General features: G+C 34.3%; 2 protein-coding genes across 10 annotated transcripts in view; both read right to left on the reverse strand.

The window, feature by feature from the left end:
* LOC143200690 (uncharacterized) overlaps positions 1 to 2,884 on the reverse strand; it is a 106,050-nt gene extending 103,166 nt beyond the window's left edge. For all 6 annotated transcript variants that reach the window (XM_076411282.1, XM_076411279.1, XM_076411283.1 and 3 more), the window contains exons 1-2: positions 2,589 to 2,884; positions 2,464 to 2,529 (exon numbers count right to left, since the gene is read on the reverse strand). In XM_076411282.1, the coding sequence (XP_076267397.1) occupies positions 2,464 to 2,529; positions 2,589 to 2,671 (149 nt within the window). In that variant the 5' untranslated portion in view covers positions 2,672 to 2,884. The remainder of the gene's footprint in view (positions 1 to 2,463; positions 2,530 to 2,588) is intronic.
* Positions 2,885 to 6,043: 3,159 nt separating this feature from the next.
* Positions 6,044 to 26,481, reverse strand: LOC143200666 (uncharacterized). Of its 4 annotated transcripts, none has more exons than XM_076411217.1 (23): positions 26,180 to 26,481; positions 25,740 to 26,129; positions 25,593 to 25,690; positions 25,335 to 25,540; positions 25,086 to 25,273; positions 24,929 to 25,026; positions 24,541 to 24,809; positions 23,992 to 24,096; positions 23,812 to 23,913; positions 23,634 to 23,744; positions 23,443 to 23,550; positions 20,844 to 20,930; positions 20,474 to 20,560; positions 15,475 to 15,653; positions 15,319 to 15,419; positions 13,034 to 13,149; positions 12,671 to 12,965; positions 12,511 to 12,610; positions 8,257 to 8,742; positions 7,414 to 7,965; positions 6,753 to 7,338; positions 6,472 to 6,701; positions 6,044 to 6,410 (listed from the first exon to the last, which is right to left on the reverse strand). In XM_076411217.1, the coding sequence occupies exons 1-23, from the start codon at positions 26,213 to 26,215 to the stop codon at positions 6,402 to 6,404; spliced, it is 4,539 nt and encodes a 1,512-aa protein (XP_076267332.1). In that variant the 5' UTR covers positions 26,216 to 26,481; the 3' UTR covers positions 6,044 to 6,401. The 4 variants fall into 4 exon arrangements, with proteins under 4 accessions (XP_076267332.1, XP_076267331.1, XP_076267329.1 ...); XM_076411216.1 differs by having other exon boundaries at positions 8,251 to 8,742; XM_076411214.1 differs by having other exon boundaries at positions 6,044 to 6,701; positions 26,180 to 26,243; positions 26,344 to 26,441.
* Between the last annotated feature and the right edge of the window lie 468 nt (positions 26,482 to 26,949).

Here is a 26,949-nt window from a genome sequence, read left to right on the forward strand (position 1 = left end):
TATTTTATGAATATATAGGCAATTCAAAGTTCCGAACCGGCTCCGAACCACGGTCCTCGGCATTAAGCCTACCGACTGGCGAGTGACCAACTTTAGAAATCATACCAAAAGACATCCGGTATTACCCAGCCTGGTTACTGGCTGGGATCATTTTCCTCGTCGGATTTTACACTCTTGCCTAGGACAAACTTACGGTAAGCTTGCTCTAACTTTAAAAACATATGAGGAGTGGCTTCGAAAATTCAAAAGTGATTTCGATATGCCTTTGTCTGCATCTGCAACGTTCTGGTAGGCCGAAAAGTTTTGAGGATGCGAAAGTGCAAAAGTTATTGGATGAAGACCGAACCCAATCTCAAAAACCATTTGCAGAAGAGTTAAATGTGGCTGAAGTAACTATTAGCGACCGATTATGAGCAATCGAGAAAATCTGAAAGTTGGGTGCCACACCATTGAATGACAGGTAAATGGGAAATCGAAAATCGTCTGTGAAATCCTGCTTCAAAAGTACGATTGGAAGTCATTTCGGCATCGAATAGTGACGGGTGGTGAAAATTGGATTTATTTTGAAAATCCCAAGCGCAAAAAAACATGATTATCACCAGAAGCCGTCAATGCTCCGTGTGTGGTGGGACCAGAGTGGCATGGTGTATTACGAACTGTTGAAACCTGGTGACACTGTCAATAGTGATGGTTACCGACAACAAATGATCAACTTGAACCACTGTTCGAAAAAGTTCCAGAATGGGCCCGAAGACAAGATCAAGTGATTTTACAACACGATAACAAACCGTACTCTCCAGACCTTGTCCCGTCCGACTATCAACAGTTCGCATCAATAAGACACGCGTTTGCATAGCAACACTTCATCAATTTCGTAGAAGTTAGAAAATGATTCGATGAATGGTTTTGATCAAATGATTGTAGCGACCTTGAAGCATGTCGAATTTTACATCGTGGAATAACGGTCTACAAAATACCCAGAAATATAATCCCAGATGTTGAACACGGGCGGGGTGCTAGCAACCAGAGATTATTAATTTGTACGTTCATTCATTCAGCCACTGCCCAGCCTCGTCTAACGCAGCGTCGATCCGTTTTATATATTTGTATTTTTCACTTTTTTATATAACTTCAGTAATTAACGATCACATTATATAACCCATAACTGTTTCATTTCCTCGGGTCGATTGTTGCGTTTTCCCACGCTTTGGGGCGGGTTCATCTTGTGCAGTCCACTCAAATGACCGTCGATTGAACTTCGAAGTGAAATGATGGAGCCATGTTTCATCCATTGTCACATATCGACGCAAAAACTCGGGTTTATTGCGCTTGATCATCATCAAAAACTGCTCCGAATCGTCAGCTCGTCGTTGTTTTTGGTCAAAAGTAAGCTCGCGCGGCACCCACTTTGCACAGAGCTTTCTCATACCCAAATATTCGTGAATGATATGATTACACATTCAGTTGATATCTTTAGAGTGTCTGCTATTTCATTCAATTGAAATTTACGGTCATTCAAAATCATTTTGTGGATGTTTTCGTCGGTAACAACCTTTTTTGGGCGACCACTGCGTTCACCGTCTTCGGTGCTCATTTCACCACGTCTAAACTTAGCATACCCATCCTTGATGGTTGATTTTCCTGGGGCAGTGTCCGCAGTAATGTTCGTGATAATAATGTTCTTCGAAATTAATTTGAAATTTCTTTTTCAAAAGACACCTTAGTCTTCTAATAAGATAAATAAATAAGATAATAAGGTAATAAACAAGATAATAAGATAGGTGGGTGCATGCTTGGTTTGTTGATACGTTGCGATCTTGATTAAGTTGGGTTCGGAGCTTTATGCAAGATCTAATTCTGGCCGACCATTTACGGCAAAATGTGGCTGGTTGCTTCATGTCGATTCTATACAAAAAAATTGACATAATTTCACTTAAAACAAAGCGACAATACTTTGGAAAATATGTCTAATCTCATGCTAACGAAATGCCGTTCTATTTTAATTACTAATCGACAATTGCTGACATAAAACCTAGAACCTCATTTTTTCGCTATATCTTCGCCGGTCGGTCAGAAAACAATAGGAAACGCACTACAAGTCAACAACCTTCAGTTTCCTCGTTATTGCGTGAAATTATCATAACCTATTGTCTGGGTGGCATTCTTTAACTTTTTCGAAGGAAAAAAGAACATAAGGCGACATCGTCGACATCAACGTTACGAACCCAAGCGATTTTTATTTAAACAGTCCAATTAACGTTAGAGGTCTTATTAGTTGTTACTCAACATTATGCGCCACTTAATTACCAGAAAATAATTGAACTGAAAACTCCTCTAACGACGTAAACACTTTCTCTGTTTCGCGTCTAGATCGGTGCGCTCGTAAAAATTATAAAATGTTTCGATTTAATAAGCGTGTCTGACCAGACGGAAAGCCGTAACAAAGTAATTATGATCACTTACCTCAGCGACAAGACTTCCACGTTCGGGATCTTCCGAAGCAACGAGATATCCACTAGTTCGCTGCCCCTGCGGGAGGATTTTCATGGGTTCGTTATCGGGTCCAGGGAAATGCGAACTATACTCACCAACAGTTTAGCCTCTTCACTTTAGATAAGTCGGAAATTTTGGTCCTGGCTATGACCATTTCCTCGGTTAGTCGTTTGGCCATGTCTCGAGCCGAAAATGTTCTGTACGCGAATCAGTAATAACACAATAAACAATGTGTATTATGACGCATCGTATAACGAGCAGGTTTAATATATGAACCTGCTATAACTCCCTATCGCAACCGTTCATAACAAACTAAATTCAAAATATGAATGAATTCGGTCCCCAATTTTTTATTAAACATCCCCTCCTTTATTAATGACGAATTGTCAATTCTTCTTGAAACATTTTTGGCAATAAAATGACATCTAGCACATCTATACTGGTGTTGAAACATCGAATGAAATGTTGTATTCGTTTTTAATGTCTATGCAACCAGCAATTTCAAAATTCGATTTAAATATATCAAGGTAAGAAGGTATCAAGATATCAATTTTTATAACAGTAAATTTTTTCTTTTTTCAAAAAATGTACCTAAATTGGGAAAGTATACTTATCACAAAAGTACCGAAAGTACTGCTCACAAATTTATATGTAAGTGTAAGTGAGAAAAAATATAGAAAAATTCTGAAGTGCCAATTAATAGAAGTAGCTACTATTACCAATTTACTGCGGTCGGAGACTTGCGACTCGAATGCCAGAGGTTGAATGGTGTTTCCATCCGCTAGTTTCTAACCTTCATCTTGACCCCAATAATGAGAATATCGACATTCAACAAGCCTACTTGCTAATTTTACGTCTATGTTGTGAATTATTTGCTCTTTTTGGAAATATCGACTGCGAAAAACCATATAGATATATATTCCATATTTAAAAAAAATGTTTCAACAGCTAGAAAAAATATCGATTTTTAATCCATATTAGCATTGACAACTATCGACTACTTAGTAATTGACTACTTGTTAACAACCAACTATTTCAGTCAACTACTTTCAGTTAGTGGTGTGGGGCACCGAATAAATATCGATATTTCGATATAATTTTTTTTTAAATCGATTTTAAAAAATGATATATCGGAGAAACAATTTTGAAAATTTTTTTGCAATAAGAATAAAAAATATCGATTTTACAAAAAAATATATCGATATTGTTAAGAAAAAATAAAAATAGTGAAATATATACTATTTCTAAATGTCTTAAAATAAAATAATATTTTTGACGAACGGTCAAAGTTAAGTACCAAAATAGAACAAACATTTAAAATTAAGTAACAATTTTAAAAGTTTATTAAAAATTATATTTAACTTATTCTGAAAAAATATCGAAAAATATCGGTTAAAAAAATATCGATATATCGATATATCGGGCAAAAAAATAACGGCCAAAAATATCGATTTTTTTTTATAAATATAGATATTTTTTCTGGTTCTCTACGTTCATTATACAGTATTTTCGATTCAACGGGTTTGGCTACTTCTTATTTTCAACTGTTTTGGTCCTGTATTTTCAATTACTATTTTCGGACTAACATGTTTTATTCCACTGATTTTTATTATTTTGGTTTTGCCGTCATAGCCACTAAATTGAAAATAATGTGCCAAATTAATACTCACATAGATTTATATGTAATATATATGGTTTTATATGTTTTGTTTGTAGTATGATTGTAAGTAGCAGCATATTGGTACTGTCTTTTTCAAGATTATTTATTAATGTAATAAGGTAAAAATAACATTTTGATTGATAAATAGAAAAATAATGTTGACTGTATTTATGTTATCTTGTTAACTATTGGATCATTTTTGATTGACTTTCGATTTTCCTCTCCAGTCTTTCGATATTTGTTCGGCCTTTTGAATGTTAAAACTTCATTCATTCAAGTTTCAATGAATAATAATATTCTTTATAATAAAATATTTCTTACTAACGATAAATAAACTCATTAGTGTATTTAAAACGGGTGCGACGGATAAATAGTTGATAAAGATTAATTGAAAAGATACGATACAAATATTTATTTGTTACCATTCCTCTTTACATTTTTATAAAACACAAGTTACATAAGAATATAAACATACATAAAGAATTGTTTTTGTTTTCTTTCCTTTTAGTAATCTGTATTTGCAGTCGATAGGCTTTTTATTATCGATTAATAAGTATTAGTATTTTTCGACTATGGACTGTTTCTACTATTTTCAGTCGATAGTTCCCAACGGTAATGCATATAAATATATCGATGCCTTTTCGGTACCCCTAACCACAAAATATACAGATTTCAATGTTTTGTGCCCCTAACTCTTTTATTTGGTTATATGATTGTGAAAGTTTGAAGAAGTCCAGACATTTTCTATGGTCCAGAAAAAATACAACACCAATTTTGTATCGCCAATAAGAAAATAATAGCGAGGCTAGCGTAAAAATTTATGGAGTTTATGAATGTGTATCACTTAAAACAGCAAAAACTCAATGATTGCCCTAAAGTCAATGATTTGGCGCAATTATATATTACTATAATTATAATAATAGCCTACTTATGGTTTCATTCTCTTTTTGTGATACTCTTTTCGGGATAAACCAAGAAAATGATAAAAAGATAAATACTTGTAACTATAAACTAGATATGATTCATCGAAAAATAGTATGATATTAAAACTGAAATATTCTAGATGTTTAGTGACAATATCCACAAAATTACCTGGATAAAGTAATTTTGTATCTCACCTAATGGCTGGATTGGTTGTCATCTTGTAGGATGCCCAATTTGTTTATATCAATATTAGTGATGTGAAAGCAAATACCTTTGATGAAAATATAATATTTTGTTTGGTGTGTGCAAACTACACAAATAATGAATTTACAACAGGAGCCAGACTGACAGGGTATACAGGTTCGACCATAACCATCACATATGTTGTGAAAAAAATCAGATACAAAAGAAATTCATCAGTAATAAGTAGATATTCGATGATGTTACTTCAATCTTGAAATATACTATATATGATCATCATTTGTTTTTCCTTTCCATGTTATTTTAAGGTATTTAGGAATAATATTTTCAAGTTATTTGAATTAAGTTTTATAGATTTTATTTTGAGTTATAGTAGTGCTTTTGACAATTTTTTTTTTCCAATCGAAATGTTACAAAAATTACTTTTTTTAATGTCATATTAGTGAATCTATTATTTTACAAAACGAATATTAAATGAATTTGGATGTTATAACGTTTTAAACCTTTATTTTCATTTAAAGTATCAATAATTTTATTTTATTTTATTATCAATAATTAATTTTCAATATCATGTCAATTTGACCGCCCTTACCCTCTTATATAATGTGTTATCTGCCTAATGTTAATAAAATACCATTATCAGTCTTTTTTTAAATCCGCACTAAAATATAAAATTAATTTTGTATTCTACGGTTGACATAGAACATAGTATCATTCTATAAATTCTGTGGCACAGGTAAAGGTATTAACATAAAAAAATCTGGGTTAAAGTATAAACATATTGCATATGATTTTTTATTAATTGACAAATATAAATTTTTAGTAATAATAACAAATGATATTACTAACACGCATATTTATAATTCTTGTACGAAGTCCAACGGTAATTTTTTGTAAATTTCAATAAAAATTTCCAAATATTTGTTATATTCGGACACGCAATGATGAGCGGACGACGGGGATATATTATTCACATCATAGAAACTGTAATAAAAGTTGTCTAATCTTGATTGTAAGTCTTCGGTTTCTCTATAAAGATTTATTTTCGATAACAATTCTTCCAAAGTTAAATATCCTTTGCCCGTTTCGTGACTGGCGGACATTCCTGACATGATGATCCCGGTCAGGTTCTCTAGTAGCAGCAGGGATATCCGAACCGAGTTAATTGATTTAAGCATTTTCTCGAATCTTACCAGTTCATTGTATAATGCTTCGACAACCTGGCGATTTTCACAACCCGCCTTCGAAGCAAACCACGAAACTACATTCCATTTGCTCCAGTTTCTGGAGAACGACTGGTTTATTTCTTTGATAAGTAATAGCGATAGGTCCTGCGGTATACTATTTGAACCATAAATGTTGTGAACCAATTTCATCAATTCGTTCTTAATGTCCGTTCTGAGGTTCCCAGTACTCGGTTGATCTGAAAAAAAAATTGTAAATAAAGACAAAAGATCGTTCTCTTTTCGTGTACCTTGTGATGGTTTCTTTGGTTGTGGGGCAGGACTTGCTGGCTGTGTTTCCTCCCGCCTGTCATCCTCCTTTGTTACGCTGTTGACGTTAGAACGAAGAGAACTCGAACTTAGCGGGTTATTTGTGTTCATTATCTGAACTTTTGTACCCAAGAAATGTTCCACCATTGTTCTGGTTTCAATACTGTTATCAACATTGTCTAAAGTGATGTATAAAAAATCTTCAACATTATCCCTTGACCCAGCAACATCTATATTATCTTTGGAACTGAACGAATTTTCGCTCTTTTTTGGACTTAATGTATCTAACTTTGTCAGATCAATAGAAGCACAGTACAAAACATCTGTGTTTTCGGCTAAAGTGATTGGTTTTGAATTACTTATACTAGTCGCGTGTTCTAATACAGCACCTGTTAGATCTGTGTCGTTCTTTGCGATCAAATTGTTTTGAGAAACGGGTAATATATAACTGGCCGAAGAATCAGTTTTTGCTGATTCCAAGATTCCATTGCTTACGGCTCTTGATTCAGTAACATTATTTTCGACGACATTAGTATCGTCTGGGTTATCTGTTCTTAAAGAATGCTCCTGAAAAAAGGACTTATTAACTGAACTTATCGCATCTATAATCCCTTCGAAGTCTGTAGTTTGTGATTGACTTACATTGGTCCCCTGGTGGCGAAGTGTAGTATCGACTAAAGAATTGTCTTTACTAACACGAACCAAAGGACTCGTTGATTTCCTATCATCGGTGTCTTCTGAATTCTTCGAAGGCGTCGATTCATTGGATGAAGATGTCGAAGCTGTAACGGCTTTGTGAACATCTATTTTATCTAAGGGCTCTGGCTTCGGGGAATTTCCTTTGAGAACAGATTTCGACTTCTTCTTCTTCTTCTTCTTCTTCTTTTTCTTGCTCGGGCAGGACACTTCGTCTGTAACAGTCGCCTTATCGAGTACGTTATTCGTGGTGGCGACAGTATTCGATAAGCCTGTGTCATGTTCTGCTTTCAATTTCGTTTTAGTATTTGGCGCGACGTCAATGGACGAGTTCTTTGGCAATATTTTAACATTATCGCCGTTCTTAGAATCCGATCCCTGCGATCCAGAGGATATTGGAACCTCGACAACAAGCTGTACGTTGCCGGTGGCAGGAACTTTATTTCTATTCGTTAAATCTTCAGGCAAACATTCACTTGGCGAACCAATAAATTTATTCTGCAACAAAAAAAAGATACATGTTGACGTTTATTATTAAGATAACGAGTCAACCATCGTTGATATGATGAAAATGCTCAAAACAAAATAAAGAAAACCAAAAAAAAAGTAATTCGCTCTTCAATTATAACATGAAACGCAAACGGGCTAAATCAGCCCGTCTGGGAACTAGGAGCATTTCTGAGAACATATAACATACATTTCGCCTTGCTATTGATGCAAGTACAACAGAACAGTAGTAGTAAATTAATTTATAAATTAAACTAAAGAATTATCTTTACTAACACGAACCAAAGGACTCGTTGATTTCCTATCATCGGTGTCTTCTGAATTCTTCGAAGGCGTCGATTCATTGGATGAAAATGTCGAAGCTGTAACGGCTTTGTGAACATCTATTTTATCTAAGGGCTCTGGCTTCGGGGAATTTCCTTTGAGAACAGATTTCGACTTCTTCTTCTTTCTCTTCTTTTTCTTGCTCGGGCAGGACACTTCGTCTGTAACAGTCGCCTTATCGAGTACGTTATTCGTGGTGGCGACAGTATTCGATAAGCCTGTGTCATGTTCTGCTTTCAATTTCGTTTTAGTATTTGACGCGACGTCAATGGACGAGTTCTTTGGCAATGTTTTAACAATATCGCCATTCTTAGAATCCGATCCCTGCGATCCAGAGGATGTTGGAACCTCGACAACAAGCTGTACGTTGCCGGCGGCAGGAACTTTATTCCTATTCGTTAAATCTTCAGGCAAACCTTCACTTGGCGAACCAATAAATTTATTCTGCAACAAAAAAAGATACATGTTGACGTTTATTATTAAGATAACGAGTCAACCATCGTTGATATGATGAAATTGCTCAGTAAATTTCAGACTGAAAAGCAACACAATTTCAGTCAGTTAGCAAACAGGACAAAAAAATTGGAAAATGCTCAAAACAAAATAAAGAAAACCAAAAAAAAGTAATTCGCTCTTCAATTATAACATGAAACACAAACGGGCTAAATCAGCCCGTCTGGGAACTAGGAGCATTTCTGAGAACATATAACATACATTTCGCCTTGCTATTGATGCAAGTACAACAGAACAGTAGTAGTAAATTAATTTATAAATTAAGATTGTACTAAACATTTCTAATATAAGATGTAATTAATTTAAAAAATGATTAAGATTCTACGCTAACAGTTCAGTTGAAAAGTCCCCAGCCTGACACATAGATGGCGCTACTAGAATTAAATCCATATGTTTTTTTAGTTAGCCCCAACCCTCAAATGAGCCGTATATAAATTTGACAGCTGTCGGATCATTAGTTTGTGAATTATAGCATTTTGAGTGAAGCAACTTTTATTGTGAAAAAAATGGATAAGGAATTTCGGGTGTTGATAAAATATTGCTTTTTGAAGGGAAAAAATACAGTTGAATCAAAAGCTTGGCTTGATGCCGAGTTTCCGGACGTTGCAAGTTGATAGTCAGATAGGACAAGGTCTAGTGGATGATATGTCTTATTGCATGAGCATTGTCTTGCGACCAAAACGATTTGGCCTTGGAGTCAATAGGCGGGCTTCAGCAGGTGATAATGATTATTTGCTCTTAGGGTTTTCAAAATAAAGCCACTTTTCATCACCCATCACCACTCGATGAAATGACTTCGCTTTTTTTTGTTCTGGCCTAAAAACCAGGCGGTGGAATGTATGACGCATACCTGGTCGCGGAGACTTGCCCTAGAGTGACAAGTTGGACCGGGTTATGTGGGACTGCCTCTGGGCTTACCAATACACTAAACCGAAACCGCCTCACAGTTGACCCCTGTGGATTACTACTGCATTAAATTTGGAGATATGGCACCCGCTGATCGGGCAGCCGTTATTGGGCACGAGGGCCCGGCGATTCTATTGATTCGCGAACCTGAGTTAACACACAACTGGGTACTGTTGTATGGGGGCAAAAGTTATGACTGTAGCGACGGATGAGGTCGTTTCAGCCTGGAAAAGGGGGGAGCTTGGCGGTGACGCGGTGCTAAGCTCCCAGCATGTCGACCAGCTCGCGAACAAGCGCGTTTTCAGAAGAACTTGAGCTGAGTTGCTGTTTGTGGAATGATATGATGTGCTTGATTTCTGGAGTGTCAGTTTCCCTATGAATTTGATTATTTCTGACAAACCATGGAGCGTTTAATATTCTCCTGAGGAGCTTATTTTGGAAAACTTGAAGAGGGTTTTAACCTGGTTGGGTGTAACAAACTTGAAGTAGGCATTAGATCCGTAGGGGAGTACGGACCGTATTAACATCTTGTAAAATAAGCATTTGATAGAGATGGGAAGTCTGCTAGAAGAGCAGATCAGAGAAGATAGCAGGTTTGCTATCCCCGAACCTTTTTGGATTGCTTTCTGGATTTGGGAATGCCAACCGAACCGCCGGTCGAAGTGAAGACCTAGGTACGTGACGTTATCCAGCCATGGAATTATTGCGGTGTCGATCTTAAGTTGCGAGACGCGCAGTGTGTAACGCTTCTTATGTAAAATGATGGTCTGGGTTTTCGGGGGGTTGATTTGCAACCTCCAGAATTTGAACCACTTGACCGCATGATCGAGCTGCTTCTGTAAACGTTCATGAAATGTGCTCTTTTCTCGGCAGATCTGAAATAAAGAGGTTAAATAAGACTGCGGCCAGCGGGGAACCTTGAGGTACGCCAGCATCGATTTGTTTACGACTGGAAAGTGATTCCCTGATCTTGACCTGGAAAAATCTGTCCGAGAGATAGGACTTGATGATAGCGGTTAAGTCTTCTGGGAGGCCTAACCGCACGCACTTTGCGATCAATCCGTCGTGCCAGATCTTGTCAAATGCTTTGATTAGGTCCAGAAGAACTGCTCCAAGCTTTTTGCGTTGGTCAAGAGCATGATGGATGTGTGCGGTCAGACGGGTAGCCTGATGGACGGATGAGTGGTGAGCGCGAAAGTCGAATTGTTCATCTGGAATGATGTTGTTTTCCTTTGTGAAAGAGTTGAGAGCGTAGAGTATTGCCCTCTCGGCAAGCTTCGAAATGGCGCTGAGAAGGCTGATAGGCCTGTAACCAGATGGAGATGATTTTGCTCCTTTCTTGGGTATAACCGCTATATGTGCGTGTTTCCAAGACGCCGGGATGCGTTGCAGCCTCATGATGGAGTTAATGATGTTTGCCAGTTCTGCGAGCTGCTTATGCGGGAGCTTTTTTAACTGGGTAATGGATATTCCATCGAAACCTGAAGATTTTTTGGTTTGAAGTTTGCCGATCATAGTCTGTAGAGACTTTGGAGATACGAAATGGTTGAGAAGAAATGCTGAGGTTACTGGTCTTTTGACGGAGTTGGATTCGTTGATGACAGTGTCAATGTCTTTAGCTTTAGTGTTCTGTGCGGGTGGGAGGCATTTCATTTGAGCTTCGTAGGTCTCTGCAAGGAGCTCGACTTTTTCTTGGTCACTGACTGCGAAATTTCCTGTAACCGCTGACTTCAGGGGGGGGGATGACATTGTGCGTATTCCCCACAAGGCATTTGGAGACACACCTGAAGGAAAGGGGGCCATCCAGCCTTTGGTCCGCGAGAAATGAGTTCCATTTCATTGCTCGCCAATTCGAGACGGCCGCCCTTACCCGCTTGCATGCTCTGTTCGCCTCCCTTTTGTCTGCAGCATCAAGGGCGAATCGAGCTAATCTGCATAAACCGTTTTTGATGCGAATTTCACGTTTAAGAGAAGCGGGAAGGTTGTTTTTCCATGGCTGGGGTTGTGATGAAATTTTGACTGTGGCAGATTCGTGAGCAGACTGAATATCGCGAGTTAGCTTGAGTACAGCTTCCTCGAGCTGTTCTGGTGTGTTAATTTTCGGAATTGGATCGGATTTCAGGAGAAGAGATTGGTAGTTTTTCCAGTCGGTTTTTTTCCTGAATCTTGTTAGTGGGACTTGAGTGGTGGCGCAGTTTCCGAGTTTGAGAAGGACCGGACGATGGTCAGAGTCTAGTTCGTCAAGGACTCGAACTTCGGAATGGCGATTTACGTCTTGAAGAATAAAGAAATCAAGGACTCTTGCTGCGCCTTGAGAGACTGTACTAGGGTGATGGGAAATGACTTCGGATCGTACCTTTGAAGCCTTACCTTTGCCTGTCATTCAATTGATGTGGCGCCCATCTTCCCATTATTTGGATTTCCCCCATTGCTCGTAATCGAATCAAACCACACGAATTTGTAACTCTTATAAGTATACTCTTAGCTTTAGCTTAAGTAGTTTAGTTTTATTTTAATTTGGGAAATACATATTGATGTATTAATCCCTTGCATATGTATTAATGGAAGTACAACAGAACACTAGTAATAAATTATTTTTTTAGCATTTTATTTGCTAAGCATATCTAACTAAGATGTAATTAATTTAAAAAAAAGTTGTTTAGTACCGGGGTTTAGTAGAGGGGGGATGGGGGTTGGGTGTGTTGTTAATATAAAAAGTAAAGGTAAACATATAACTTTTAAGCAAATCAAGGATGCCGTTTTTTTATTCAAAAAACAGATCTTCTTACATACCGGTATTACTAAGTTGGCTATGTGTTTCTTTGATTTATTGTGGGCGTTCAAATCGTGGGAGCTCGGGAACCATCTTATACAGAATGGACAATATAAAACCCTAAAACCAAAACCATACTCATGTAAGAAGATTTAGATCATGATATGTAATATTATTTACCGCTTATGTTCGTCGCCCAAGTAATGAGACATATCACCTTCCTTCGGAATTATGCAACACCTTTCACAGTATACCGATTGTAAAAATATATAAAGCGGCATATGGCCTACATTAGGTTGATTGTATTTCGCTTGAATCCATAACCTAACGTTAGTGACATGTTGCGACGTCATCAAATGGTTAACATCTTGGCCATCGGAACAGATAGAGCAGACTGGTGTTGTAATGTCTTGTAGACTGGCTTTCACTTTCTCAATAACTTGAAATGTTAACATATTAGAATGTGCAACCCTCTCTAAAAGAAAAAACAAAAGGCGTTTAAAACTTACAATATGAAAGAGGAAGAAACATTTTTTCACTTACTTTGAATATTTGCGACCGTCCTCAGGTTGTTTAACTTCAAATGTTCCTCATCTCTCATGTGTCTTAAAGGATCTTCCGTTCGCTTCCTACACGTCATACAATATTTATTTGCCGCTCTATGAAAATAAAAAAACATTTGAGCTTTGACACAATTACCAAAGTGTTCAGGATGCCAGCCAGATATACTAGTACATTTGCTAAATATGTTTATAAAATTCTATACTTATTTCTCAAAATACCGTTTTTATAACATCTGCCTTTTTATAGCATTACAACGGTGTTTTCAGTCTCTCTGGCAGGTCAGTGTTTCATATTTTATTGCCGCTGCCTGGCCTCTAGTTTATTTCGAAAAGGAAAAACCCTTATAAATGACTATGGGCTCCAAGAACACGTGATTGGCAGATACCGTATAGTTTCGTAGTGTGTGTGATATACACATCATCTTAAATAGGGCGAACCAAGAGGTTCAATTAATTGTAATTCAAGTTAAGTGTATAAAATAAAATCGATCCGTATGACCGAAAATAGTTCGGGTATTTTATAGTATTGTGTTGTATTGTAACTGTAAATAAGTATAATATAAGTGATTAAGAAACGGTTTACTTTTATTTAAATAATGATAAAGAATACCCAGGAACAAATTGATGTCAGTTTCGTAAATCACTGACATCTTCAAGAATGACTTCCGAAAATTATTTAGTGAAATTCAAAAAGGTAATTCAACACAAAGTCTTTAACAAACGTTAAATTCATATTAATATGAATAAGAAATATAATTAGAAATTGAAATACATTTTATAAATCCTCACATGATATGACTCGAACCCTGTAAACCTTCACCGTATATCGATATCGCTGTAATAACGAAGCTAACATATTGGCTGAAAAATCCCCGGTAATAAAGAAAACGCATTTTTTGTTCAAAATTGACTTTATACATCTCCATCAAGGTCCACACAATCATTCTAGCGCTGCTCTAACATTTCAATACTATTTTTATAGAACGATGTATCTTTTGTCTCAAAATAGGCCCGTCACCTATTGCTGTCCACTGAGATGACGATCGTTTTGATTCATTGTCACATATTGACGCAAAAATTCCGGTTTGTTACGTTTAAACATGGCCAAACACTCAATCATCAACACGTTCTTGTTTTTCGTCAACAGTGAGCAAACGCGACATCTACTTTGAGCAGAACGTTCTCACAGTCAAATATTCATGCAATAGAAAATCAGCACGTTCTTTTGATATTCGTATTGATATTAGCTAACTCACGCAACTTTTAACTTTTCTTTATTCGATCACTTAAAACGATTTTGTGAATTTTTGATGTTTTCTTGTGTTACCACCTCATTTGGACACCCACTGCATCATCAGGGTCTCTACGACCACATTTGAAGTCAGCAAGCCAACATTTTATTGTTGTTTCTGATAACGCGGAGTTCTTATAAAACTTTTCATGCCATTACTTCGCTATAACGGTTTTTTTTTTCATCAAGAAGCAATGTAAAATTAAAACACGAAATAAGTTTTTTAATAATTGTTTTGAAAATAAAGAATTAGTGTCACTCTTAGCACAATTACTCACAAACTTATGAGTAGAATATCATGAAATATTCGATTATTTTTTTAAGTAGCAATTCGTTGGTGGTTGCTTCATCTTCCTTTGTGTCTCTTTGGTTATTTTGACTCATACTTTGGGCATAAGTCATTTCATCATTAACTTTGTTGGGACTACCTGTAATTTAATAACTAATAAGAAACTTTAGGTGTTTATGTCTATTTAATCAGCGATGTGTATTGGCAAAATTTTAAAGTATCAGTGTAAGCAACCTAATCTGACTGTTAGATTTGATGGATTTTACATGTCTCCACATAAAATAACAGTTTTCCTTTGGAGTCCCAAGCTCTCAAAGAACATTCAGATAGCTTAGCAGTTGATAAATTGGCTGTTTCCAGACGTTTACATGCAATGATAAAGATCAAAAAGAAGCTACCGAATATACTATTTTAAACCGTTCAACATCGAGGTGTTTGCTTGCTTGATAAAAAAAAAAAGACTTTTCGTGGAGTATTGTGACTGGCGATAGATAAGATGTCGATCTGCTACAACAACCTCAAACACAAACAATTATAGATTAATTCAGGAGAGTCATCCATACTGACACTGAAGCGAAATATTCATCGGCATAAAGTATAGCTGTGCAACAAAACAACGATCACAATTTAATTAAACATACACCCTATCAGCTTAAAATATAGTTTAAAAGTCAATCACACTTACTTCTTGTGGCTTTCGCTATTATAATGCTGCAAAGATTGCATAGTGCCGTCTAAAACTTCATTACAAGCACCGCAAAACGATAGATAAAAATCCAACTTAATCTATAAAATAAAATCACTCAATGGTACGTTAGGAACTATCTAAAATGTATCTTACTTTATTCTCCTTCATGATGTTCGTCAGCCATATTTCCACGCGCCGAGAATGTGGAGACAAGAAGTAATGTGACAAAAAATCTTGAGTAACAAGTTTCTGACATAATATACAGAATCTCGTTGTCATCAAACTCCTTAACGTGTCTAAAATAAGCGCAATCTTTCGGTGTTGGTCTAAAACTAAAATAATATCATAAAGGTGATATATTCATTAGAAAAAAAATATGGGAGATACAAAAGGCATGATGTAACTTAGGTAAAGATATATCTTTTAACAGGTCAATTGAAAAGTCGCCAGCCTACCATAGTAAAACAAATTTTTTTGGCAAATTTTTTTTTTATTCAACATAATTCCCTTCAAGGGTGATACACGGATTATAGCGGCCTTCCAACTTTTCGATACCATTTTTGTACTACGATTTGTCCTTTGCTTCAAAACAGACTTAAATTTGCTTCAAAAAATTTTTTCCCGGAGAGCATTCTTTTGTGATCTGAGAACAGGAAATAATCGCTGGGGGGCCAGATCTGGAGAATACGGTGGATGAGGAAGCAATTCGAAGTCCAATTCATGGATTTTTGACACAGTGCATTGTCTTGGTGAGGCAGCACTTTATTTTTCTTCAGATGTGGCCGTTTTTCGGCGATTTCGTCCTTTAAACGGTCCAATAACGCTATGTAATAGTCGCTGTTGATGGTACTTCCCTTTTCAAGGTAGTCAATGAAAATTATTCCGTGCGCATCCCAAAATACAGACGCCATAATCTTGCCAGCCGACTGTTGCGTTTTCCCACGCTTTGGAATGGATTCATCATGTGCAGTCCACTCGGATAACTGTCGATTGGACTTCCGAGTGAAATGATGAGGCCATCCATTGTCACATCGTTGTTTTTGGTCAAAAGTGAGCTCGCGCGGCACCCACACTTTGCACAGAGCTTTCTGATACCCAAAGATTCGTGAATGATATGATGTACACGTTCAGTTGATATCTTTAGAGTGTCTTATGGCAAATTCAACTGGACTCGATTGTAAAATTGTTAAATCTTTATCTTTATATACATAATTCTTCTAACCCTATATATGTAATTGAACTTCCTCCTGAACGATTAGATCTATGTTGATGATTTTTTTATGTATGAGGATTTATGTGGATTCGAAAATGATTTATAGCCACAATTAGATCTCATAGAGGACTGCGATAAGGTTCCAGAATTTTTTTAAAATATTTTTGGTTTCAACTGGCATATACCTGTGAGAATGACACTTTCATAGTAACGGCCGCAATAATGGCAGTTGCTATATTGATATATTATTTATAATATACAAATTAAAACGTGATGTCTTGGACAGATCAAGCTATTCATCCAGCCTCGCAGAGATTTGCTAACTTGGCCATTTCGTAGGATATAGTGTGTTAATTTACAATAATGATTGAATTATATTTTGGTGAACTGTTTCCCTACGTCCAATATCGATCGATATCGATGTCGCTACATTGAACTTATTACTTGTTTAAAGGCATTTGATTGGTTCATTTCGTTTTTATGGAGAGTTTGTTGTTTATTTATTTTATGCGCGATTTTCAGCGAGCCTTACGTAAGAACACAGAGAATATATAGACGTTTTACTTAAATAGGCGAAACCGAGGAATTGTTTTGCGTGGTCCAACCAATGCTGGCTCTGAGACCACTTTCTCGAGGCGTTTTGACTGGCTAATTGAGACCGCAACAGCAGTTGATTTGTTTATTTGAAACACAGCGAACGCAGCATTGTCATACAGTATTATAATCGTGCGCTTTCTACTGATGATTCAAAATTTTAAAGCCATATTCAATTTTATTTATCGTTTTACCTTAAGTTGTCCGTTCACACGTTGTTTTTGGTGTTTTTTGTGGTAATTTTGTCATGGGTCCCCAAAGCATGAGATAATACGTACCTAAATCTATAGATAAAATAGAAATGAGACATCGTTTTCCAAAATATAATCCAACTCGTTATTTAGTCGCTAGTTCGACGCTGTTATTTGAAAAGTACTTAAAATAAAACAACATTAAATCTTTTTTAACCAATTAAATAACCAAAGAAAGACTCCAAGAGGCAGGCGTTTCACAATACTAGAAAAAGTTTTAGCTGTTGCCCTTTTAAAGGCAACTGGGAAGGTTTTTGATCTGTTATTCTATTGATCCCGATTATTTACTCTTCCCTTAAAGAGTACTTATTTGGCGGTACTTATAAATATACCATTTCGGGCAGGGCTAAAGAAGCGCATCTTCTTGTCTTTAAATAGCGCAGTTCAAACCATGCATCCGGAAGATAAATCTTGTGTTGTGATATTTGACGAGATGAACTTAGATGTACACCTGCAATGGATTATGGCCCTCACAGAGTGTCAGCCATATCAGGCCACGTGAACGTTTTTATGGTCAAAGAAACGTTTCGAAGATGGAAACAACCTATCTGTTACACATATTCCAATTGATCAATAAAATCAGGAATTTTGAAAAATTCGATTGTTTCGGTAATTGCATAATGTCAATCAAAGGCTATCTTTAACTTTTCTATATGAAGATTTCTGGTGCAGAGCTATTGTTTATTTACATAGTGCCAAATTTTACTGTCCCAATAGAAACATATTTGTTAATGTGTCATCAATCAAAAATTTAATTTTTACTCTAAAAGGATTCACTTCATTAAAGAAAAATATTTTAAGTATCTGAATAAAAATATTGGCTTAAGGCTACTTAACCAAGATTGTTTGGAATTTTTTCATCTATTAGAGCCCCTACATCCCCCAACAAGTATATTTGAAAAACTTTACTCTATACCTTCAGTTCCAGATGTTCCTATACGAACAAACAAAATTTTACGTTGTACCGTAATAATTATTTCAGGTTATTTGGTAAAATGTTTAAAAAATTAAACTAACTGTAATTTTTCTTTGTATTCAATTATGAGTAACACAGTAGACCGATCAGTTAAGACTAATTTTATAAAGGCAAGGCAACACAGACTTCAACAAAATTGTTTCATTGCTGCTAGGTATTTTAGCGATATTGACAAATAGATAATATAACACCATTTTTGTCAGATATTAATGGTCTAATAGATCCTATTAAATTGATGGCCCTAAACAAATATGAAAAAGGAACAAGACGGAAGGGTGTGTAAATGTCTTTGTCAAGGACGCACCTGCGTAGCACACTTTATCAAATAACCAATCAAATGTCTTCACAGTAAAATGTTTTCCTTACAGCTGTCTATAATGAAGATTTAAATTATTATTACAATAGACGATTATAACCCGACCTAGATATTTGACGTAGCGAAACTTTTCTCCAGAGACCCCTACTAAGTTTTCTCTCTGTTACTCTATGATTTATATTAGTGGAATTTCGTCTACATGCCTGTTAATTTTAACTTACCGAGTTACTTATCTTTATTTGTTGTTTATTTATTAAAATAAAATGCCATTTCATTGCAGCGCATTAGGAAATCCACCGAAAACACTATTAGCTGGAGCCAGAATCGAAATTGTTTTTGCGTAAAATTTGTAAATGCAATTATTGCTTCCAAATGATATGAATTGGAGCAATACAAATTGTTCAGAATGATTTTGCATATACATAAAGATTCAAGCCCAAGTGTACCATTAAATTTGTTCTTTATTTTCCATGCCTGAAAGATCCAACATTTTTGTAAATCTATTTTATGAGAGACGAGGTACAACAATTAACACACGCTGTGTATACAACCACATCGAGCAGATGGAGTAAATGGAAATTCGGCCAATTCTAGGGATGTTTTTGCAAAATCATAACTAATTGGTTCAATTGTCCAACACTTTTCCAATGGATTACAAATTGACAACTGCATTATTAACCTTAAACCAGACAGAGTACCATATGGAGATGTCTTAGGAAGATACAATCAAGAAGTATTAATGAAGTTGCAATTGTTATGGCTGGTAACACATTTAAACGTCGAGATATATGTAACCAACGCAGAGAATAACACAGTGGAGATGATCCAAAACAATCAACGTTCTTACGATGCTTTGCAATATCCATTTATATTTTTTGCCCTGATATCCACAGCTGCATAGAACACGTCCATAGTTAGAAATAACTATAAATAATATTTTAAGCAACATATACCTATATTAGTAATACATTTAAGGAACAATATTTCCTATCCCTTATTCTCTCTTCCCTTTCAAAGTCTTTTTGGTACAGATTCCTCCACATGTAAAAAAATCTGGTAAAGAGCATTAGCTAGAGCACTAGCTACACAGCGAGCTTCCAGCCAATATAAACAATACGTTAACGCTCTTAAATGCCACTTTAGGTTTAGCTAGGTTTCCTCTTTGGAAATAAATTATACCCATAAAATATACTTTTAAAAATGACTCATTGGGAATTAAATATTGGTCAGTTTCTCTGTCTACCTAGTCTTATATGCAGCGCTTTAATAACCGCTATTTATCTATACAGGTCGTTCATAGAACATTAAGTAGATTATGGGATGCCAAAGTGGTTTAACCAAACAACGTATTCCATTTAATGTATAGTTGTTTGTTTTATATGTTTAAATCTAGTGTTCTATTTTTCATACATTTTATATTTTATTTTTACAATCCTACATATTATTTTTCTATATATTTATTTTAATATACCATGACATCATTAATATGTTAATTTCTTTAGTATAGATGATACCCAATAAATATCTACCTTGACCATAATCAGATTAACCAAATACGAAAATTCAAGTAATGAAGATCTTAATCGAAGAAATATTGACCATACTTAAGGGGAATAAGTTTGCAATATAGAAATGATTTATTAATCTGATAAATATCTGTGGTTTAGAAACAAATACTAGAAATTATAGACATGGGGCCTGGTGGAGACCTCTATTAAAGGTGCCATAAGTAATAGGCATCCTAAAAAGTCTTTTTTGGCCGACGATAAATTAAAGTTAATGAAATGCAACAATATTGTTACCAGTGGGTTGTGCAGAAGTGATTTGTGAGTCATTTGATTGATTCGATGAAGTTGGTGGAACAACAGCCTTGGTTTCCTTGGATTTATCTGAAAACAAGATAATATACATTTTTATCATAACGTTAATTGATAGTATACACATTTTTATACAGAAACAGATTTGTGAAACACAAACATTTTTATGTTAAGGACAAATGCTAGAAGTTATAGAGATGAGATATGATGGAGATCTTTATTAAAGATCTCGTTTATGATACTGAAGGATTAGCAGTAAGGAATAGGGATGATACTAATATAATGACAGGATTCTAAAAATTATTTTTTGCTTCACAACAAATTAAAAGTGAAAGAAATGTAACATTATCATTACCAGTGGGTTGTGCGGAAGTGACTTGTGAGTTCTTTGACTGGATCTCATTTTTCACTGAAGTTGAAGCCTTGGTTTTCTTGGATTTACCTGAAAACGAAATAATGTACATTTTTTCTTCATATAAGAGATTCAGTTACAGTTGGTTTACTAGTTTGCATTAAGGATAAAAATTCGGAAATCAAGTATACATCGTGTTGCTAATGTAATGAAAAAAAAAGGAAATTTGAATGAACTCTAAAAACAATAAATGGAGATAAACGTCAAGCGTATTATAAAGAAATGCTGGAAGGCATAGGCTACACTACAGAAACTGACCTATCACACATAAACATTCTATGTTAGAAATAAATAATAGAAATTACAGACATGAGGGTATAGTTGAGACTAACATTGATTTTCAGAAATACGACAATTATAACAAATAACATAAATCATCAAATCTAAATAATCTAAATTCTATGTTTGTTTTATTTTGGAGTGTGCGTTTAAACAATTACGATTTATTTAGACTGACTGTGGGTACTAAACGTGGGCTTCGAACTAGGATCCTCAACATTAAGTCTGTCTAAGGATCATCCCAGACATCTCAGTAGGACTATCACGTCACATTAGACCACCACAACGGTATCTATCAAAGCCGGCAAAATTATATAGTAAATTATGTGTAGCTGATTCGCATAAGATGATGGACGTTGATAGAGTTTCAAGCAATAGTTATCAGTTTAAAAAGAATAAAATTGAATAATTGTTTGGAAACGATCTGTATGCTATTTAATTCAGTTTTATTAGGCGTTTTCAGCAAGAGTACTCTTTTGAGAAATTGAGTCTCATTTTTCCTTGTAATGCCAATTTACAATTAAATCCGTAGTCCGGTCAATAAAATAATGAACTCACGTTGCCATATCAATTCTAAAATTTAATTTACTTTGGATTTGATATATAACAAAATTCTAATCTAAATAATGTAATCTATTCTTGTAAACTGTAATTGTTAATCCATAAATGTTCATGCGATTTTAAATAAATAAATAAAAAAGTACATAAAATCTGTTTCCGACTCTATCTAATGGTTTCGGCATTTTTAATCAGTGTAATAATAAACATCGATTTCAAACTTATTAAAACATGCAAAGCACCAAAACGTTTGCCGGTTTATAACCTGTAATTATTATCACTAATTATTTAAAGAATTTTGCAGAGGTTTGACAACTAGGCGAATTTGGGGGCTAATACAGTTACATGTTCGAACGTTTCAGACAGCACTATATCTCTTTTTAACTAGAATAAAATGAGAAGGAAAATATTGCCTAATTTTAAAACGAATTTACAAATTTCGATAGGCAATGCACATAGAGAAATAGAGATTTAAGTTTATAGTAAAATTTTGGGGAAATTTCGCGACGTCCAAAATGTAGATGTCGCTAATTTTAGTAATAACTAATAGCCGCAACGGCATCTGATTTGTTTATGTATGTATGCCCCATTTTCAATATGCTTTACATAGAGAAGTGTGGTCAACTTTTTATAACGTTTGTAGTTTAAATTATTATTTTATTTTATTAGTATATACAAGTCGGTAGTTGAAATGCATTCTCGCTCTACGAAGTGTGCCCGGATTCACAGATAGTGAGGAAATGCATAATCGTTTTCCGTAAAAAAACTACCCGGTGATGTTTAAGAAATGGGTAGAAAACATCAAAGACCCTAAACTGCTTAATTAAACATGAAACAGATTTATGATCGTTATCGCGTGTGTCATAGACATTTTTGTGATACATTAAAACTTTCCTTTAAGTACTTATGAACAATTTAGTGATGGATACTAATTTAGTAATGGAGGTGGCTCAAAATCAAAATGATAGAAGGTAAATTGAAGGAGTCAGTCACATTTCTATTCATAATTGTTACCACTAATTTTTAAACTGTCTTATTATATTTATAGTGCCTATTTCCATCGTCCACTTGATTTTATAGAGGCAAGACAATATCTAATGCCTCTCACTCCAAAATTGTTTTATTATACTGTCAGTAGATCTTTTAGCTATCTTGAAACAGGTGAACAGAATTTTAAGAACAAAAGATTCAAACTTTGCTTTCAGAATAAGAAAATAAAAAGACAGAACTCTGATAGATCCTATTAAATTGATGGCACTAAACAAATATTAAAAATTATAGAAGAGATAATTTTGATTTGCATTCACAAGATTTTTTTTATGGTTTATAAATATTTGTATATAATATTTTATTATAAATTATACTTAAATTTACATTATATATTTATATTTATGTATTGTTATAGATTATATTTATATTTATTTGTTTATATTTAATTTAATTTAATCTAATAAGTTTATTTCAACAAATTTTTGAAATTAAATATCATTGGTCAATTAAACATGACGTCAAGGCCATACATTTTTAATGGGTCAATCAAATTACTTGAATGGCCAATTAAGCCACCTTCTGGATGTTGGGCAAAGCAAAACTTTGCGCCAGAGCCCCCTATTGAATTACATCTCTATTACTCTAAGGCAATGCATTCGACTTCGTGACGACGTGAGTTGACTGTTATTTTGAATAGACTATATATTACTATTACCTGTCTTTTTTTTGGAAGTAACTTGTTTCTTTGACTGACTCTTCTCATTGGACGACTTCGGTGGATTGGCCGCAACAACGGTTTTGGATTGAGCCTGGCTGGTTTGATCTGAAATTTCAAAAAATTTAAAATTAAAATTGCCTATAATACTCTATAATACCAGTATACAACTGAATCTATATTATTATTACCAGCAGTTTTTTCAGATGTGACTTGTGAGATCTTTGGCTGTTTCTTTTTGGGTGATTTTGGTGGTGAATTTGCAGCAACAGCAGTTTTGGCTTGAGCCTTACTGGATCGATCTAATATTTGAAAAAAAAAATGCAATTTTTATGCGCAATAACACAACTGAATCTCTAATAGTATTACCAGAAGTTCTTTTGTAAGTAACCTCTAAGAATTCAACCTCTTCCTGCACGTTGGATTTCAGTGGACTTGCAGTAATCTTAGATTGAGGATTACTGGATTGAACTGAAAATAAAAAAATTACAAAGAATGCCACCTTATTCCACACAACACCAGTCTACAACTGAATATATATTATATTACCAGTAGCTTTTTGGGAAGTGACCTGTAAGGTCTTTAGCTGACTCTTATTGGGAGATTTTTGTGGACTTGCAACAACGGTCTTAGATTGAGCCCTACGGCATTGATCTAAAAAAATTCTAGGTCATAATTTTATAACACTTACACCAACCTACAACTAATTCTATGTTATTAGTCTACTATTATAATTTTTTTTTTGGAAAATTACTGGTATGATCTATGGCTGGCTATTTGGGGGATTTTGTTAAAAAAAAATTTAAATATAATAACACTAATCTACAACCACGGGCTTTTTATATGTGTGTTTGTACCAAAATATAATAAAATAAACTACCCTTTCATGCCTAGAAACCTCAGAAATTTTATAATCACGGAATTCTAAGTGCTTGAAATTATACACATTTCATGAATTCAGTTTAAAAACTTGAAAAAAAAACGGAAAGTACTTTTACCCCTACCCCTACCCCTCAGCGGAATAATCTAAATGGAATATGAGATCGCGAATTCACAACGTCGAATATGTCAGATCTTGGCTGCTATTATTATCGTTACCTGGTAAAGTCGATGGAGTTAATACAGAAACAGCATCAGAATACGTCTTCTTGCACGAAGAAACTTGGGATTCCTGCCAAGCTTCTACATTTTTAGATTGTTTGGTCTTCGACTCTACGAGAGCTGGAAAATTTTTATCGTCGAAATGAGTGTTGTTTTGTGATTTTTCAACTGCCTTTTCCAAATTATGAAGATGTTTTTTGGAAAGAATGTGCTCTGGAGTGTTTATTGCAACTTTAGAGCAAACTTCACAGAAGGACTTAGCGTTCCTATTAAAATGATAACTAGATTAAAAGCTAAATAAAAGTAAATATTTACATTTGATTCATATTTATAAGAATTTATTGTTAAGTAACAAATACTACTGGTTTCTACCAGCTAGACTTACTTTATATGACTTTTAGAAATATAATGTGATTTTGAATTATTAGTTCCTTGAAGGGGTAAGTTACACTGAATACAAAATATTAATTTGAAATTATCTTCCTGAAAGAACAGAGTTACTTTATCACCATTATGTCTTCAATATTATCAAAAGATCTTACTGGAGACAGCAGATATTCACTTAATTTTCTATTAAGCCATTCTGTTACATTTTTGTAATGAACATTGCATTTATAATGACCCGTTCTTCTACCTATGGTGTTTTTATTGCATATCAAGCATTTGGAGCTCAAAATAAGTGTCTTTAACTCGGCAGCAATATCTTCAGCAGCTCTTCTTGGTTTATTTTCTATAAAATAAATAGATTATGAAATGGTTTGTTACATTTCTTGATTTACAGTTATATTTACCAATGCTCCAATCTTCTGTATCAATTTTATCATTTTGTTGAAATAAGTCTGATACATTTACATCTAACAATGTATGTAATTTGCTTAAAACAGTTTTCTGATCTTTTTTGAATAACATTACTTTCATCTGATGACCATTGCCAGTGACATGAGCCTGCATATCAATAGGTGTACAAAAACAATATGAACAAAACTTGGGAATATTCCTATTAAATACAAGATTTAATATACAATGTAATAATTGTCATTTATACTTACTGCTTATGATCTTGCTGTTCATAATGGTTTTTAGAATAATCTGTGCCTTCTAAAGGAACGTTACATATTACACAGTATACCAGATATATATTTTCTTCCTAAAATATTTTATTGAACAAAATGATGAAAAAGAAAAATGTTACTCACATTATATAACATAAATTTTGAAAGTTCTTCATTAAGCCACTTTAAAACACTGTTACAGTGCTCTGGGCAATTATAATGTTTATTGAATTCTGTCACTGTTACTGTACAGATATAGCACTTATTTTTAGTAATCAGCTTTGATAAATTATCTGCTACAGTTATTAATTTAGTAGCGTTTTCTAAATCTGGCTCTTTAGGTCCAATTACAACTAAGTTCCTTTGTATTTCTTCCATGGTATATGGTGGTGGTCTCAAGCGTTCCATTTCTTCTTCCGTAAGATCAGGGAACTTAGGAAACTCAGGGCATTCATATGAATCGTCGCTATCGCAGTCACTATCTCCATAATATCTGAGACGTCGACCAGTGTGAATTCTGTATGCTCTCGCGAACTAAAATATTGATGTTGAAAAATTCACTTTTAATGTTACAATGTACATACCGACTCTGCATCCTGAGCAGCTATGAAATCTTGCATTTTAGAACGCGTAAAAGAAAGAATTACACTGCAATAAGGAACATGTAAGGAAACCGAACCTAACGAATTACACTATGAATAGAACACCAGAAACGAACTTATATATACTAAATATACGACATCATTACCATTTTATTTTATTTTATTTTACCATTTATTTTTTCTATGATCATTACAAAAACATTAACTTAACGTGTTAGTCAATAGAAAATTATAAGATTGTTCAACGATATCGATATTTTTTCAGCAAGCTGTTTTCTGTCAATATTAAATATCTACTAATATGTAGGAAATGAAGAAGACTAACTAGGGATGACGAAAAATTATCGAATTTTTTTAAAAAAATATCTAATTTTGGCTGATATTTTTTTGACCTATTATCGATATTTTTGTTACTTTTAGTTTGTATTCTTTTAGTCTTAGGTTTAATAAGTATTTTGTTTGTTTGTGTATTTTGTTATATTTTTCGATATGAAATAAATTAATTATATCGGTTAAGCTTTATAAAAAAATCATTTGATAATTGATAATTTTAAGGATTTATAACAAATATCAATATTTTTTTCTTAGATATATCGATAATTTATTAAATATATATATATATATATATATATATATATATATATATATATATATATATATATATATATATATATATATATATCGATCAATACTATTTTTCATACAAAATTTAAAATACAAAAACACTGATATTTTTCTTGCAGTATTCAAGT

This window comes from Rhynchophorus ferrugineus, unplaced genomic scaffold, assembly GCF_030347505.1.
Source record: "Rhynchophorus ferrugineus isolate W39M unplaced genomic scaffold, kcgeb_rfMv2 rfM8, whole genome shotgun sequence".
NCBI lineage: Eukaryota > Metazoa > Arthropoda > Insecta > Coleoptera > Curculionidae > Rhynchophorus > Rhynchophorus ferrugineus.